General features: G+C 44.7%; 1 protein-coding gene and 1 long non-coding RNA gene across 2 annotated transcripts in view; one reads left to right on the top strand and one right to left on the bottom strand.

Annotated features, from left to right (window-relative positions):
* Nucleotides 1-17,934, top strand: part of LOC310635946 — an 871,275-nt gene that overhangs the window by 376,105 nt on the left and 477,236 nt on the right. The gene's annotated exons all lie outside the window — the stretch shown is intronic.
* The window catches only part of LOC310633278 (vomeronasal type-2 receptor 26-like), a gene marked incomplete at both ends in the record, with an annotated part of 45,177 nt that overhangs the window by 25,805 nt on the left and 1,438 nt on the right, over nucleotides 1-17,934 (bottom strand). Inside the window, 4 exons of the mRNA XM_083350978.1 lie at nucleotides 12,758-12,884; nucleotides 13,734-13,961; nucleotides 17,021-17,218; nucleotides 17,506-17,797. Of these exons, the coding sequence (XP_083207104.1) occupies nucleotides 12,758-12,884; nucleotides 13,734-13,961; nucleotides 17,021-17,218; nucleotides 17,506-17,797 (845 nt within the window). The remainder of the gene's footprint in view (nucleotides 1-12,757; nucleotides 12,885-13,733; nucleotides 13,962-17,020; nucleotides 17,219-17,505; nucleotides 17,798-17,934) is intronic.

The following is a 17,934-nucleotide window of genomic DNA, read 5'->3' as shown; positions in this document are numbered from 1 at the left end:
CATAGAGGAATGATTGGTGAAATGGACAGAACTTGCTGAGATAGACAAACTGATTTCTTTAATTAGAGAAAGGACAATAACTCCCTTTATGGGTGTGTTGAAAGAAAAAATCTTTATCAGGGTCTAGTCCAAGCCATGAATAAACAAAATGGAGACTGCTTTAGAAAGAAGGTTGTACTTTATTGAAGAGCAGAACCACAACAGCATGTGGCTATGGAGCAGCTGACCACATGTTGCTGGGAGTGGTGGGTTTTTATACCTTCTCGTGCTTTTGTGTTTGGAGTTGTTCCTGTGGCATGAACTTTGACCTGAGGTTCAGCGTGCCCTTTTATTATTCTGATGGTGGTGGGTTAATCCTATTATGTCCTAAAGGTCATGTCCTGCTTCCCTGGGGCTGTGGCTATGTCCTGTGTTGGAATTTGTTGGATGAGGGGTTGTTGGTTCTAGGGATCTTTGTCTTTCTAATCCCATCAGCTCTAAGCTTCCTGGCTCCAGTCTTTCTGAAAGGATTATCAGATCTACATTTCTACAAACCTGGCCTCTGCTTGAGGCAGAGACACTTGTGGGGTGGGGAGGGTGTTCTGCTTAAGAGTTTCTATTATTCCTTTGGAGAAATGTAATATTCTGCCTTTTTAATATTCCCCAAAATATTGCTGTCTTCCTACAGGTGACTGTGAATATCCAGTTTTTTTGCTTAAAAAGTCCACAAAAATCATCTTTGGATTTATGCTTTTAATGATTGAACAGGAAACATTATAGAAAGAAGAGAGTTACAATGTAACTTGAGAGAGAGAGAGAGAGAGAGAGAGAGATATTAAAATATAATTGTACTTATAATTGCTGTGAACCGTATTGAACACTACTTCTTTACATTTCTATAGCTTTATTTATATCATTCTGAGTTTTTTTTTTAAAAACTCCATTGTCTTGTCTTGTTGCACTTTTAGCTTTTTCTGATTTTTCTCTCTCTTTGGTTCTCTCTATTCTAATTAATTTACACTGCTTTTTACTAGGAGAGCATCCACCCACTGCTGCAACTTCCTCCTACTTCCTTTTTGCCACACAAGTGATCAACCAGCATTTCCAGTTCCTTCCCTATATCTACCTGGGTTAGAATCTCCATGACAACAGTTTGAGCCCCAAAATGACTTTGGACACTGTATTGGACCTGCTCTCAGCTAGGGAGGCTAATGTTCCTAACTGCAGCTGTAGAAGGCAGAGGGACCTTTTCATTGTCCTTGAAGGGACTGGGACCCACTTCTCCTCTCAAATTGCCACCCTGTTTGCCACCTACAAAACCACACAGCTTGTTTATAATGTTCTGTGCCCTAAAAGTCTATGGAGTTTCTCAGTCATCCAGGTCATGGTTGTCCCAAAGTTGCTTTTTCAAGAGGCAACTGGATTTTCTTGTTTTTCTTTTTTGGTTGAAGACATTTTGCTTCTCATCCAAGAAGCTTCTTCAGATTTGACTGGATGGTGGAGAATGGAAAGATTTATATTTCTTGCAGACAGCTGGCCATTTGCATTCTTTTCGACAGTTGTTGAGGCCACTTGGAGGTTTATCTGTGTCCTCAGGGACGCCTGAGTAGTGCAAATGGGTGTGGAGCCTTCTTGGAACTGCTGAAAGAGCAGTCCACAATCACAATGTGGATTGTGGCACAGGCTTAAATGCTTCATAACAATCAAGATCCAAGAAGGGGATAAGGAAAGCTGAGAATTTCTTCAATGTTAGGAAGATATGGCCATTATACATTTAATAAGAAAGATATAAACACCATCACATATTTCTGATAAATTTGAGAATAAATATGATTCTTTCAGGATGATTTTCTTTTCTGAATAGGATCTTCTTGCAAACATCTTTTTAAGACGATAAGAAAACGTCTTTCGGATCAGGCAAGGGCCCATCTTCATATCAAAATGTGCTGGTGATGACCTATAAAGCCCTAAATGGCGAGGGTCCGGGATATTTGAGGGAACACCTGCTGCCAGCATCAAGCTCCCTTCGTCCAGTGCGCTCCCACAGGGAGGGTCTTCTCGGGGTGCCGCCGGTTAAAGATTGCCGGCGGGTAACACCCAGGGGTAGGGCCTTCTCAGTGGGCGCGCCTGCCCTTTGGAACCAGCTGCCCGTGGAGCTTAGGACTGCCCCCGACCTCCGTTCATTCCGCCGGGACCTGAAGACCTGGCTCTTCGAGCTCTCTGGCCCAGGCTGAGAATTTTAATTTCAATTTTAATTTTTAACTGGGGTTTTATTTGTTCAGGGACGGATATAATTTTTTAAAATTGTTTTTAACTTTTGTATTTTTTGTTTTAATCACCCTGTAAACAGCCTGTTGTGATTCAGGGTCAGCCTGTGGGTTCGGCAGTTGGGTCGGACGACTCAGAGGAGGAGGGGGGTGTTGAAGACCTTGCTGAGGGGGTTGAAGATCTTGCTGATGAGAGCCCTCAGCCAGGCCCCTCCCACTTGGTCACCACAGAGACTCAGCTGTGTGAGCCTGACAGTGTGGATGGAGATGACCCACAGCTGGCCCTGTTCAAGGATGCCCGACGCAGGAGGCAGTCAATTAGGAGTAAACAGAGGAAGGCAATGGGGCTCCTCGGAAGGAGGCACAGAGAAGCCACGCCCTGAACCCTATATAAGGGGAATGTGTGGGAGGGCTGGTTTGCTGAAGGCAACCGCTTGGATAGTTCATGTTTCTTAAAGCTCCTGTTTCTTAGTTTGTCTTGTTCCGTTTGTTTTTGTGGTAATAAATTTGGCAGGCGTAATTCCAGCCTCTTGCCTTCTTGTAAAAGGGGTTGTCCCTGCCTTTTCTGCAGGGCCGGTAGCAGGCTGGTACAGAACACCGCCCTGAGTCCTTCGGGAAAGGGCGGTATATAAATATAATAAAATAAATAAATAATAATAAAATAAATAACTAAGTCAGAATATCAGCAAATAGCCCGAGCCTGCAAAGATGAAGTGAGGAAAGCTAAGGCTCAAAATGAACTAAGGCTTGCGACCAAAGTCAAAAATAACAAAAAAAAAAAAAAGCTTCTTTCAACATGTAAAAAACAAGAAAAAAGTGAAGGAAATCATTGTTCCCTTATTTATTTATTTATTTATTTATTTATTTATTTATTTATTTATTTATTTATTTATTTATTTATTAAATTTGTATACCGCCCTTCTCCCGAAGGACTCAGGGCGGTGAACAGGGCAATACATATCAAAAACAAGATACAAAAATTAAAAACGATTAAACAAAATGCCCACAAATAAGTTAAAACACATTAAAAGTAGGTTAAAACACATTAATAAAGCCCAACCCCATCCCATCAGGCCAGGCCAGCTTGTTCGAAAAGGTAGGTTTTGAGATCGCGCCACAAGGAGCGGAGGTCAGGTGCTCCCCAAGGTATTCCGGACCCATGCCATGTAGGGCTTTGTAGGTCATTACCAACACCTTGAATCTCACCCGGAAGACAACTGGAAGCCAATGCAGCTCACGGAGCAGAGGTGTAACATGGGAGTGTCGGGAAACTCCCAACACAACTCTCGCGGCTGCATTCTGTACCAGCTGGAGCCTCCGAGTAGTCTTAAAGGGTAGCCCCATGTAGAGAGCGTTGCAGTAGTCCAGACGAGAGGTCACGAGCATGTGAGTGACCGTACGTAAGGCATCCCGGTCTAGATAGGGCTGCAACTGGCGCACCAGGCAAACCTGGGCGAAGGCCCCCCTAGTCACAGCTACTATATGGTCTTCTAAAGAAAGCTGTGAATCTAGGAGGACTCCCAAGTTGCGAGCCCTATCTATGGGGGGTAATAACTCACCCCCCATAGAGAGGGATGGGATATCCTGAATATCCCGAGATGCCGGTACGCACAGTCTTGTCAGGGTTGAGTCAAAGCCTGTTTCTCCCCATCGAGACCCAAACCGCCTCCAGGCAGCGGGACATCACGTCGAGGGCATCACTGGGGTGGTTTGGGGTCGAAATGAAAAGCTGGGTATCATCAGCATATTGATGATACCCAACTCCAAAACCACGAATGATCTCACCCAGCGGTTTCATGTAGATGTTGAACAGAAGAGGCAAGAGGACCGACCCCTGAGGAACTCCACAAGTGAGAGGCCTCGCGGTCGACCTCTGCCTCCCTGCCAACACCGACTGTGAATGTCCCAGGAGATAGGAGGAGAACCACTGAAGAACCGTGCCTCCCACTCCCAATCCCCTGAGACGCCACAGCAAGATACCATGGTTGATAGTATCGAAAGCCACTGAGAGATCTAATAGGACTAGGACAGAGGAATATCCCCTGTCCCGAGCCCTCCAGAGATCATTCACCAGAGCGACCAATGCCGTCTCCGTGCTGTACCCGGGTCTAGATAATCCACTTCATCCAGAACCAGAGGGAGCTGATGCGCCAACACACTCTCAACAACCTTCGCAAGAAAGCGAAGGTTGGAGACCGGAAGAAAGTTATGTAACACAGCTGGGTCCAAGGCAGGTTTCTTGAGGAGAGGTCTCACCACCGCCTCCTTCAAGGCGGCGGGGAAACTAACCTCACTCAAAGAGGCAGATATAACCGCCTGGAACCAGCCTCGTGTCCCCTCCCGGGCTGCATAAACCAGCCAGGAAAGGCACGGGTCCAATAAACATGTGGTGGAGCTCAGCCTCCCCATAATCCTGTCCACTTCCTCCGGAGTCACAGGATCGAACTCCTCCCAGATAACATTGACAATACCGCCGTGTCCTGATCGTCAGACTCTGCCCAGTCGGAGTCCAAACCGGTCCGAATCTGAGCGATTTTGTCCAACAGATGTTGACTAAACTCCTCGGCACGCCCCTGCAAGGGTTCCTCACTCACCTCCTGATTAAGGAGGGAGTGGGTCACCCTAAACAGGGCGGCCGGGCGATTATCTCTGGACGCGATAAGGGTAGCGAAGTAATTAGACCTCGCCACCCTTATCGCTGCGAGATAAGACCTAATATGGGTTCTTAGTCGCAATCGGTCGGATTCAGATCGGCTGGACCTCCAACCGCTCTCCAGGCCCCGTCTCCGATGCTTCGTCTCCCAGAGCTCCGCGGAGAACCATGGAGCCCACTGGGTCAGGGGCCGCAAAGGTACAACTCGGTCAAGTACCTCCGTGGCCGTCCTTTCCCAGGCTTCCACTAAGGCATCTGCCGAGCTATGAGCAGAGGAGGCAGGTGGGGGCCCCAGCGCTGCCTGGAACCTCTCAGGGTCCATTAAGCGCCTGGGGCGGAACCATCTAGTTGGCTCAACACACCCACGGTGGGGAGTGGCAAAACAGAAGACCAGCCGCAGGAGATGATGATCGCTCCATGACAGGGGCATAACAATTGGGGAGCCCCCACCAAGATCATCTAACCACCGTCCAGATAGAAAAACCAAATCCAGGGTGTGACCTCCCACATGAGTCAGTCCATGAATTACTTGCGTCAGGTCCATGGCCGTCATGGAAGCCATGAACTCCCGAGCTAACTCGGATGATCCTCCCAGGGATGGTAGATTGAAGTCACCCAAAACCATGAGTTTGGGGAACTCAATCACTAGCCCCGAGAGGATATCGAGAAGCTCAGGCAGGGCTGCTGCTGCGCGACTAGGTGAAAGGTACACCAGCAGCAAGCCCAACTGTGCCCTAGGACCACACCTCAGTAAGAGAGATTCACACCCGACTATCTGAAGAACGGTGGCCTCCTGCAGACATAAGGTCTCCCTCATAACCACAGCCACTCCCCCACCCCTACCCTGAGTCCGAGGCTGGTATAGCACCCGGAAGCCTGGTGGGCAAAGATCAACCAGGGGGATACCACCCTCTGGGCCCAACCAGGTCTCCGTGATGCAAACCAGGTCCGCATGCTCACCCTCGACCAGATCCCGGACGAGAGAAGCCTTATTAACGATGGACCTGGCGTTCAGGTACACCAGCCGGAGCTCAGGTGGCTGCACATCCTCGTTCCCGGGGCCTTGGGGTGAAGACAGAGGGTCGGAGCGCCTCACCGCTTGTAGATAGCGGGGATGCCCTCCCGGATATCGATACGGCCCTCTATTCATACACCTGCTGCCATTCCCTAACGTTGTGGGAATCGGTAATCCCACGACCCGCTCTGGAGCTCCGGAGGCAACTAACCCCGGCTCCCCCCCTACGCGATCTGTCCCAGGCCTGGCCTGAACAACGGTTGGTGGAATACCCCCCATTTCCAACCAACCATGACCCTCCCCCCTCCCTAACCCCACAAAAAATTTTGCTATAAAAGTAACCAGGGGCCTCTTATTAAATTTAAACCCTGTTCCTGCCCAGCCATCTCTCAGGGTCCCAACAATCGGGCCCTTCATCAAGAGGCAGAGTGGAAAATAAGGCAGGTTGCACCCAGGATGGGGGGGGCACCTCTGAGGGCGAACAGAACGGTACTAGGGTAACTAAGGCACCCATTAGTGGGTGAAAGTGGCAAGAAGGTGAGAAGCAACAGGGAGAAAGCAGAACTATTTAACTCATCTTTTGCATCTGTCTTTACACAAAGGGAAAAAACAGTCCAACCTACCAAAACCAGTGCCATAAAAAACAGAATAGAAATGCAAGTTAAGATAGGCAAGAAAATGGTAAGTGAGCACCTGTCCAGCCTAGATGAGTTCAAATCTCAGAACCACTGTACTATATTTTTCAAAGATCCTGGAGCACTGGGGAACTACCAGAGGACTGGAAGAGAGCTGATGTAGTTCCCATCTTCAAAAAAGGGGAAAAAATAGATCCAGGAAACTACAGACCTATCAGCCTGACCTCAATACCTGGGAAGATTCTGGAAAAGATAATCAAACAACAAATCAGCGAACACCTTGATGCAAACAAAGTTATCACTAAAAGCCAACATGGGTTTGTCAAAAACAGATCATGCCAGACAAATCTTATTACATTCTTTGACCCAGTGACAAAATTAGTGGACTGGAGGAATGCTGTAGATGTAATTTACTTGGACTTCAGTAAGGCATTTGATAAAGTAGATCACAACCTACTACTTGATAAGATAGAAAAATGTGGGTTAGATAGCATCATCACCAAATGGATTCGTAGCTGGCTGACAGGCCGTACTCAGCATTTAACTCTTTGAATTTGAATGTACACACACACACACACACACACACACACACATTTCAGAATGATGGGAAAAGGGGAATGATGTAAAAAGGGAGAAAAATATTCATGTTTATGTCTTCATAAATAACAGCATAATAAATCTCAGGTTACTTCTTGCCTTTCTGTTAAAAATGGTCTTAGTTATAAGCAGGTTTTTTTTTTCTCATAGAACGCTCAGAACGGAGTTCCGGCACCTTTTTTGGATGGAACCTTGTAGGGTAGGCAAGGTGGGTTGTATGACATGTGTGAGTTCCGGCACCTTTTTCTTTTACAAAAAAAAACACTGGTTATAAGAAACATTTGCATCATCAGAGTCAAGGGTTGTTATAGGAATGTTCTGATAAAACTTCCCAGAGGTCACTGTGAGCTATAAGGCCACATTCCTTATGTCTCCATTTGCCTACTAAACAGTCCCATTCATCTGGAAACTGATTTCACCCACAAGATTATGACTAAAAATGAGACTTGAGGTATTGCTATTGGTTTCTTTAGGAATATAGAAGAATATAAATTAGGAATGAGAAGAATTCCCCTTCCCCTTGTGCATCTTGCTCTCGTATTTGTCAATTTTAAATCAACATTAGTTCTACTATTAATTATTTTAACCTTTTGTTTTCTTTTGTCTTGATTGTAAACTGCCTAGAATCATCCCTAGCCAAGATGGGCAGCATTTAGGTTTAATAAATAAATAAACAACCAAACAAACATTAAATGATCAAAACCTGTTAATCAAGCCTACTAAATGGCATTTTCTGGAAAATAATAGGTTTGTAAAAGTCATTTTTCAATTTTATTTTGATATCAAATGTTCTTTGGTATTCAGATCTGGCCTAAAAATAATAATAAAGCACTTCGGGCTGAAGATGCAGCCCAGCAATCCAGCACTGGAAGCCAAGATGGAGAAGACCTGAACAGCCACCGTGTATTTCCCCTTGGTGCTCAGGTAGGCAGGCACAAAGGAAACCCAGACACTGCAGAAGACCAGCATGCTGAAGGAGATCAGCTTGGCTTCATTGAAGGCCCCAGGGAGATTCCTGGCCAGGAAAGCCACTGTGAAGCAGACAACTGACAGAAAGCCCATGTACCCGAGAGCAACATAAAACATGGCAACAGAGCCTTCATTGCATTGTAGGATGATCTCTCTAGGTTGAGAGTGCAGGTCAGAGTCAGGGAATGGAGGAAAAGTTCCCAACCAGATGCTGCAGATGACAACTTGAAGGCCAGAACAAGAAAGGACAATGGAGTTGCCCAAGCTCTTCCCCAACCATCTCTGCACTTTATTCCCTGGTTTTGTGGCCAAGAAGGCTAACACTACTGTGATTGTTTTGGCCAAGATTGAAGAAATGGCAGTTGAGAAGACAACACTGAAGGCTGTTTGTTGGAGGAAGCAGGTCACATGACTTGGCTGGCCAATGAACAGAAATGAGGTCAAGATGGAAAGTAGGAGGGAGACTAGGAGGATATAGGAGAGGTCACGGTTGTTGGCTTTGACAATTGGTGTTTCCATGAATTTAATGAAGATCCCCAAGCCAAAGCCTGTGGTTAAAGAGAGGAATAAAGCAATGGAAGTCAGGAGGATCCCCAGATTTTCCTTATAAGAAAGATAGCTTTTAAATCTGGGAATACAGTGAACTCTTTTGGTGTTTGAATGTTGATCTTCTGGACATTTGGTACATTTCTCTGCATCTGAAAAAGAGCAAGAGTTGGATCTCCCTTTAACATGTCATTTAATAAAATGCATTGTTTGCACAAAATAGTTTTTGGTGTGGATAGCTATAAAGATGTGTAAAGGTGAAGACAATGTGTTTCTTCATTTCTCTCCATCTAGAAAATCATACCCCTTCATGGATTACTGCCTTGTCATGGTGAAGGAGCTTGCGTAATTCAATGAAGATATGAGCTATGCCTTGCAGGGTCACCCAACACGGACAGGTCATAGCAGAGAGTTCTGACAAAACATGATCCACTGGAGAAGGAAATGGCAAACCACTCCAGTATCTTTGCCATGAAAACCCTATGGACAGTACCAAAAGGCAAAAGGATATGACGCTGGAAGATGAGCCCCTCAGGTCGGAAGGCATCCAATACGCTACTGGAGAAGAGCAGAGGGCTAGTACTAGTAGCGCCAGAAAGAATGAAGTGACTGGGCCAAAGTCAAAAGGACGCTCAGCTGTGGATGTGTCTGGTGGTGAAAGGAAAGTCCGATGCTGTAAAGATTTTTTCTCCATAGGAACCTGGAATGTAAGATCCATGAATCAAGGAAAGCTGGATGCGGTCAAACAAGAGATGACAAGACTAAACATCGACATCTTAGGTATCAGCGATCTAAAATGGACAGGAATGGGTGAATTTAATTCAGATGACCATCAGGTATACTACTGCGGGCAAGAATCCCTCAGAAGAAATGGAGTAGCCTTCATAGTCAATAAAAGAGTAGGAAAAGCAATACTGGGATACAATCCCCAAAATGACAGAATGATCTCAGTTCGAATCCAAGGCAAACCATTCAATATCACAGTAGTCCAAGTCTATGCCCCAACCACCAGTGCTGAAGAGGATGAAATTGACCAGTTCTATGAAGCCCTACAGCACCTTATAGAACTAACACCAAAAATGATGTCCTTATCATCATGGGGGATTGGAATGCTAATGTAGGAAGCCAAAAGATAACCAGAATAACAGGAAAGTTTGGCCTTGGAGTACAAAATGAAGCAGGGCACAGGCTGATAGAATTTTGTCAAGAGAATACGATGGTCATAGCAAACACTCTTTTCCAACAACCCAAGAGACGGCTTTACACATGGACATCACCAGACGGTCAACACAGAAATCAGATTGACTATATGCTCTGCAGCCAAAGGTGGAGAAGCTCTATACAGTCAGTAAAAACAAGATCAGGAGCTGACTGTGGCTCAGACCATGAGCTTCTCCTTGCAAAGTTTAGGATTAAATTAAAGAAAGTAGGGAAAAGCGCTAGGCCAGTCAGGTATGAATTAAATCATATCCCTGTTGAATATACAGTAGAGGTGACAAATAGATTTAAGGAATTAGATCTGATAGACAGAGTGCCTGAAGAACTATGGACTGAGGTTCCCAACATTGTAGAACAGGTAGCAACCAAAACCATCCCAAAGAAAAAGAAATGCAAGAAAGCAAAATGGCTGTCTGAGGAAGCTTTGCAAATAGCTGAGGAAAGGAGGGAAGTAAAAGGCAAGGGAGAAAAAGAAAGATACGCCCAATTGAATGCAGAATTCCAGAGAATAGCTAGAAGAGATAAGAATGCCTTCTTAAATGAACAGTACAAAGAAATAGAAGAAAACAATAGAATAGAGAGGACCAGAGATCTTTTCAAGAAAATTAGAGAGACGAAGGGAACATTTAACGCAAAAATGGGCATGATAAAGGACCAAAATGGCAGGGATGTAACAGAGGCAGAAGAGATTAAGAAGAGGTGGCAAAATTACACAGAAGAAGAATAAGTTTAATGTCCCTGACAATCACAATGAGGTGGTCACTGACCTCAAGCCAGACATCCTAGAATGTGAAGTGAAGTGGGCCTTAGAAAAGCTGAGCAACAACAAAGCTAGTGGAGGTGACAGTATTCCAGCTGAGCTATTCAAAATCTTAAAAGACGATGCAGTAAAAGTGCTACACTCAATTTGCCAGCAAATTTGGAAAACTCAACAGTGGCCACAGGATTGGAAAAGATCAGTTTACATTCCAATTCCAAAGAAAGGCAGTGCCAAAGAATGTTCAAACTATCGTATCATTGCACTCATTTCTCATGCTAGTAAAGTTATGCTTAAAATCCTACAAGCAAGACTCCAGCAGTATGTGGATCGAGAACTACCAGAAGTACAGGCAGGATTTCGAAGAGGCAGAGGAACTAGAGATCAAATTGCCAAACATACGCTGGATCATGGAGAAAGCTAGGGAGTTCCAGAAAAACATCTACTTCTGCTTCATTGACTATGCTAAAACCTTTGATTGTGTGGATCATAAAAAACTGTGGCAAGTTCTTAAAGCGATGGGCATACCAGACCAACTTATTTGTCTCTTGAGAAACCTATATATGGGCCAAGAAGCAAGAACTGGACACGGAACCACTGATTGGTTCAAAATTGGGAAAGGAGTTCGGCAAGGCTGTATACTGTCGCCCTGCCTATTTAACCTATATGCAAAGCACATCATGAGAAAGGCAGGGCTAGATGAATCAAAAGTTGGAATTAAGATTTCTGGAAGAAATATCAACAACCTAAGATATGTAGATGATACCACTCTAATGGCAGAAAGTGAAGAAGAACTAAAGAGCCTCGTGTTGCAGGTGAAGAAGGAGAGTGCAAAACATGGGTTGAAACTTAACATTAAGAAAACCAAGTTCATGGCATCCGGCCCTCTCAATTCCTGGCAAATAGATGGGGAAGAAATGGAGACAGACTTTATTTTCCTCGGCTCCAAGATCACTGCGGATGGGGACTGTAGCCAAGAAATTAAAAGCCACTTGCTCCTCGGGAGGAAAGCCATGGCAAATCTAGACAGTACACTAAAAAGCAGAGACATCACCCTGTCAACAAAAGTGCATATAGTCAAGGCTATGGTCTTCCCAGTTGCAATGTATGGCTGTGAAAGCTGGACCATAAAAAAGGCTGAGCGCCAAAGAATTGAGGCCTTTGAACTCTGGTGCTGGAGAAGACCCCTGCAAGTCCCTTGGACTGCAAGGCGATCAAACCGGTCAGTCCTAGAGGAGATGAACCCTGACTGCTCTTTAGAAGGCCAGATCCTGAAGTTGAAACTCAAATACTTTGACCACCTAATGAGAAGGAAGGATTCACTGGAGAAGAGCCTAATGCTGGGAAAGATTGAGGGCAATAGAAGAAGGGGACGACAGAGAATGAGGTGGCTGGATGGAGTCACTGAAGCAATAGGCGTGAGCTTAAATGGACTCCAGAAGATGGTAGAGGACAGGAAGGCCTGGAGGAACATTGTCCATAGGGTCGCGATGGGTCAGGCACAACTTCGCAGCTAACAACAAATACAGATGGAACAGTCAAAGGATTATTACATAAGGCTGCCCAGTCTATTGACCACATCAATTAAAATGAAGAGCACAGCAAAAACAGTCTATGAGAGTCCCTTAGCAAAGAAATACATCCTTTGATTTAAGGCAGGTGGCTGCAACTTGAAACTGTGGCTGCCCACAAGATACACATTAGACATGAACACTTGCAAGAATCTGATCAATCCTCCTATAAATATCCAAAATTCAATCATTATATTCTGGAATCTGGAAAATCTCACTATTGAAAGCAATGATTTAAATAGTAATTTGAATCATGGAGCATGTGTTGTAAAAGAGAAAGGGCAAGAGATGTCATCTCTCACACAATATTCAACTCAGACATCCTGTATCTTTATCCAAGATCTAGAAGATCCCCGATTGCTTGACCTATATAACAAATTAATCTCCAAGATCATTTCTTATAATTCACTATGACATAAATATCCATCTTGATAAAGACTCAAAGAGGTGGGACCCACTCTGGTCAAGCCTTTCAAAATGCACATTCGTGGAAAATCTCAGGATCTCTGGTCCTCTCCAAAGTCTGCCCCTTTCTCCTGCTGTCACCCACCTTCTATGGTGGAGATGGATCCTTCTGCACAAGGATGACAATTGTAGCAGCAAATGGGCTTCCCTTCCTGAGCCACCTTCATGAACCCAGCAGGGCAGTTTTCCACACACCTGGAAGGGGGCAGGGGCTAAGCAGAGAGAGGGGGAAAGAAATAGCATCCATAACATGAATTATTGTATATGCTAAAGGAAATAAAAAGAAAATGTTGGGCATCCCCAGTTCCAGACTTACATTTGCTAAATATGAAGCCTGCAAAAATCCTAATGCTCATCAAACTTATTTGGCTGCTTGCTGTTTGACTATTTATCTTCTCTTCTAATGTTTTTCCACAGCCCAATTTTTAAATTCTCAATGTACCTACTCAAGAGAAAGTTGAATGGATTTTTGCTTTGGAAAAAATCAATTGTCTCATGATTTAAATCTAGCTCTAGCTCCCTTGAAGAGACGTGGTGGCTCAGCGGGTTAGGATGCTGAGCTTGTCAATCAGAAGGTCGGCAGCTTGGCGGGTCGAATCCCGAGTGCCGTGTAACAGAGTGAACGCCTGTTACTCATCCCAGCTTCTGCCAACCTAGCAGTTCGAAAGCACGTAAAAATGCAAGTAGAAAAATAGGGACCACTACGGTGGGAAGGTAACAGCGTTCCGTGCGCCTTTGGCATCTAGTCATGCCAGCCACATGACCACAGAGATGTCCTCAGACAAGGGCTGGCTCTTCAGCTTTGAAAAGGAGATGAGCACCGGCCCCTAGAGTTGGAAATGACTAGCACGCATGTGTGGGGGAACCTTTACCTTTACTTTTACCTAGCTCCCTTGCAGAAGACTGACAGACAGTTAACAGGGATAGTTAAGGATATTTTTCTCATAGATCCCTGAACATCTGTTTCCCCTCTAGGATAATTGAGATGACTGTCCCTGCCCCAACTCTTCAAGCCTCTTGGTAAGACTACCAGAAAAGATACAATAAAGTCTTTTCCCCACCTTGTTCAGCACTTCCATCTTTGCAGTAACATTCTTGTAGATTATGAACTTGAAATCCAAGGATCCCAGTCTTTCTAGACTCCCAAGTGTTACTTTGCTAACAGACATATTGGAGAAAATCATTGTGGTTACAATGTCCAGATCTGCTACCAGCTCTCCATTCTCATCCAAATATACCCCATTGATGGAATTATTATAAAATTGAGAGGTTTGAAGGAAAGAATGAAGCTGGAATGGAAGAGAAAATGGACAGTATTACACAGGACAGACAAAGCTCTACTGTAGACATGTCAAACACAAGGCCCAGGGGCCAGATCCGGCCCGCGAAGTGGTTTCATGTGGCCCACAAAGCCATCCTGGAAACAGTGAGGGAGCGGCACCCACTGCCTTGGCCCTGGCCCAGAGACCCTCCTCCTGCCAGAGACCCTCAGATCTGTCCCACTTCTGCCCAGGCCCCCATAGGCACCCTTGATGAGAACGGTGTAGAGCTGGCCACGCCCACCCAGTAGGCCATACACACTCTGGCCATGCCCACCCAGTAGGCCACACCCACCCAGGCCACACCCACCCAGCCCCCTGAGGGCAACCACAATGCTGATGCGGCCCTCAATGAAATTGAGTTTGACACCCTTGCTCTACTGCAAGACTCTACTGCAAGAGTCTTGGGCTGCACTGAAGGATCTGTGCTATGGAATATACCATAAACATTTCATTAGAAGGATCAAGAATTATTTGAAAACAAGAATGGTGCCCTTTATCTCTTCCCATTCATAATGGTCACTGCAGAATTTGGAAAACCAATGAAAAGTATAGGAAAAGAAAACAGCCAGGGTGAGCTTAGTTTGATGGAATCAAACTCCCATTAATGAGATCCAAAATTAAAATCCTAAAGGAAATGGATGTTGTGCTCAAGCCCACTGAAGGAATTCTACCAAGGAAGACCAAAGTGAAAACAAAGGACCCACACAGAAACAGTGCTGTAAACAACTGATTTGCAGGTCAATGGGCAGATCACTAAGAGAAAAATCTCTCCTCACCTTGAGGATGACTATGGGGGCCTTTGCTGTATTAGTACATTGTGCTTGTGAAACTCTGCATTGAGTGAAGATGGATCACTTGGCATGGAGAAGACACCCCAGTTCTTCAATGTGAAATAGGATCTTTCTAACTAGTTAAGGGTACCACCTTGCAATTTTATGGAACCTCTATGGAATATTTTATGAACTTTCATCACTCTTGCTGCTTCTACACTTTTCCCAGTGCAACCCTTCATTTTCTGACCTGCCCCCAGCCTGCTTAGCTTCTCGGCCCAAAAATGTTTCTCTGTACAGTATGTTGCTGCTTAGTGAGACCCTTTGATGCCTCTGATGCTACTGAGAGTTTTGAACAGAGGAAGGGGTTTTTAAGTCAAGAAATGAGACCCACTCTGAGCCAAGGTTGTCCTGGAACAGAGGGACAACCCAAGAGGTGAAGGGGTCAGAAGTGTTAGACTGCCTAATATTTGCAGCAAACTTCTTTTCAACTGTGGGGGGCACAGTAGTGCTCCTGCTTGTACAAAAAAGAATCTAAGAAAGGTGTGGCGGCAAAACAATATATTTACCAAGAAGCTATTTAAAAGGAGTATAAAAGGAAAATAAATGAAAGAAGTGCAAAAGGGAGTGAAATTGGAAGTTGGGATTCAATTTATTTTTTATATTTTATATATATATTATATAGAGCCTTGGTGGAGCAGTGGGCTAAAGCCTCCTTAAGTAACACCAGCTGCCTGCAATTAGTGCAGGTTCGCATCCCACCAGGCTCAAGGTTGACTCAGCCTTCCATCCTTCCGAGGTAGGTAAAATGAGGACCCAGATTGTTGGGGGCAATAAGCTGACTTTGTAATAATGCCGCTTGGGGTGTGTGTGAAAGCCCTAACAAGCAGGCGTATACATAGAATGAAGGCTACTGCTAAGCTTGTAAGCCGCCCTGAGTCTTTGGAGAAGGGTGGGATATAAATGGAATTAAAATAAAATAAAAAATAAATATTCAGTATAAATTACTACTATTGTCAGAGTAGTAGCCCAGCTTACAATGGTAAAATTGATTCTCAATTGCAATGCGTTGTCCTGTGATAAGATGGGGGGTCAATTAATTTAATTAATAAATACATGATGTTGTGATTCAGGGTCAGCCTGTGGGTTCGGCAGTTGGGTCAGACAATTCAGAGGAGGAGGGGGGGTGTTGGAGAGGTTGCTGATGAGAGCCCTCAGCCAGGCCCCTCCCATCTGGTTACGATGCAGACCCAGCTGTGTGAGCCTGACAGCGTGGATGAAGATGACCCACAGCTGGCCCTGTTCAAGGACGCCCGATGCAGGAGGCAGTCAATCAGGAGTAAACAGAGGAAGGCAATGGGGCACCTCGGAAGGAGGCAGAGAGAAGCCACGCCCTGAACTGTTTAAAAGGGGAATGCGTGGGAGGGCTGGTTTGCTGAAGGCAACCGTTTGAATAGCTCCTGTTTCATGGTTCGTGTCTTGTTCTGTTTGCTTTTGTGCCCATAAATTTGGCAGGCTTAGTTCCAGCCTCTTGCCTTCTTGTAAAACGGGTTGTCCCTGCCTTTTCTGCAGGGCCGGTAGCAGGCTGGTACAGAACACATGAATAAAAATAAAATGGACAGCAGTGCAATAGAAAAGAAATACCTGCCATGACTTCAGCATTGGAGTTTTCATGTTGTTAACACCTTTAACTGTCCTCCTGGAACTGGATAAATAAACAGCATTTATGGCCTGTGCCACAGCCCAGATTGTGTTGTAAATGAAATAGCTGTCCAGAGCCAGGATCGGATCCTTCTCCTCTTTCCTCAAAGATTCCAGTTCTTCTCTCTCCCTGCACCGTCTCCAGACTTTCACAGAAAAGGCATCCTTGTTGTAGGAACACAGGAAGGAGTTCTTTGCAAAATGAATCATGAAAGAAGTAAAATGCTGGTAACCGCCATACTTTGCCATTTGATTTCTCTTCGTAAGAAAGAAAAGAATACTATGAATGTATTGAGTGGGAAAGTAGTTATCTTTCAAATAAATTGTGAAGTCCCAGCGGACAGTGGTGATCAGGATTTTTCCTTTAAGAGGTTCAGTAAGTGTTCCAAATATATAATGCATAATTAAAACCCCTACATTGAATGTATTCATGTCGGCACCATACATAAAGACATTCACTTTTCTCCAGTTGAGGTATAAATGCCAGTCTATGAAGAATTCCTTAGAAGTCAGGGGAAAGGTTTGTGATAAAACGGGGCAGATGCCATTCCTGACCAGCATAGAGGTCAATGTCCTCATGAACCTTTGTCCATTCTCAGTCTCTGGAACCAGGAGACCCACCAAGGTCCACCTGAAATGGAGGACCAGCTTCACCATCCCTGGGTACTGGACTGTTTCAGCAGGGAACACTGGGTAGAAGAAAGGAAGCTGAGTTTTATCACTCAGGATTTGGGAAATAAAACTGTAATTGATCTGAAAAGGAGAAAAAAAAAGTAAAGTATTTACTTCTCCGATGATTCCTCTCTCTCACGTTGCTTCTCCTCTCACTTCAGTGCAGCATTTTGTTCTTGCAAATACCCAGCAGAGATGCACAATCTGCATTAGGAGTGTGCCAGGAAGGGATGTGTCTCCTCGGATCCTTCTCCCATTTGATAGATTCATCCAATTCTCATAAACCAACTTTGTTTTTTTCATTTGTAAGAGAGGACATCTGATTGAAAGTTGCATGACTAAAAATGGTCTTTGTAGTAAACACACACCTGTGGGATTTTGTAGATTCCCAACATAGTTGAAATCTGGATGGAGATGTCAGTATCAGCCCCTTCAAGAACAGCCACTGTGTTTCTCTGCCTTCCACAGCTGTAGTTGGGAACATTGGCCTCCCCCTTTGAAAGCAGGTCCAGCAAAGCCTCTGAGGTCATTTGTGCACTGAAATAATTGTCATAGATGTTGTAACCCAGGGTGACATTGAATGAAATGTTGGGGTTCTGATTGATCTCCTGGATGGCAAAAAGGAAGGATAGCATTTTCCAGTACTCTGTGCCTGCTCTCCTGAAAGTATGAGTATATTAGAAAATAATCAGTGGGAACAACTTATTATTAATCTTTATGAACAATAATATTTTTAATCCCGGGTCTGAGAGGTTTGGGAGCATCTAGTTTACCTGATGGATTTTTTCAAATCTCCA

Source organism: Vipera ursinii (genome assembly GCF_947247035.1).
Source record: "Vipera ursinii genome assembly, chromosome: 2".
NCBI lineage: Eukaryota > Metazoa > Chordata > Lepidosauria > Squamata > Viperidae > Vipera > Vipera ursinii.
This window is presented reverse-complemented; position numbering and strand designations above follow the sequence as displayed.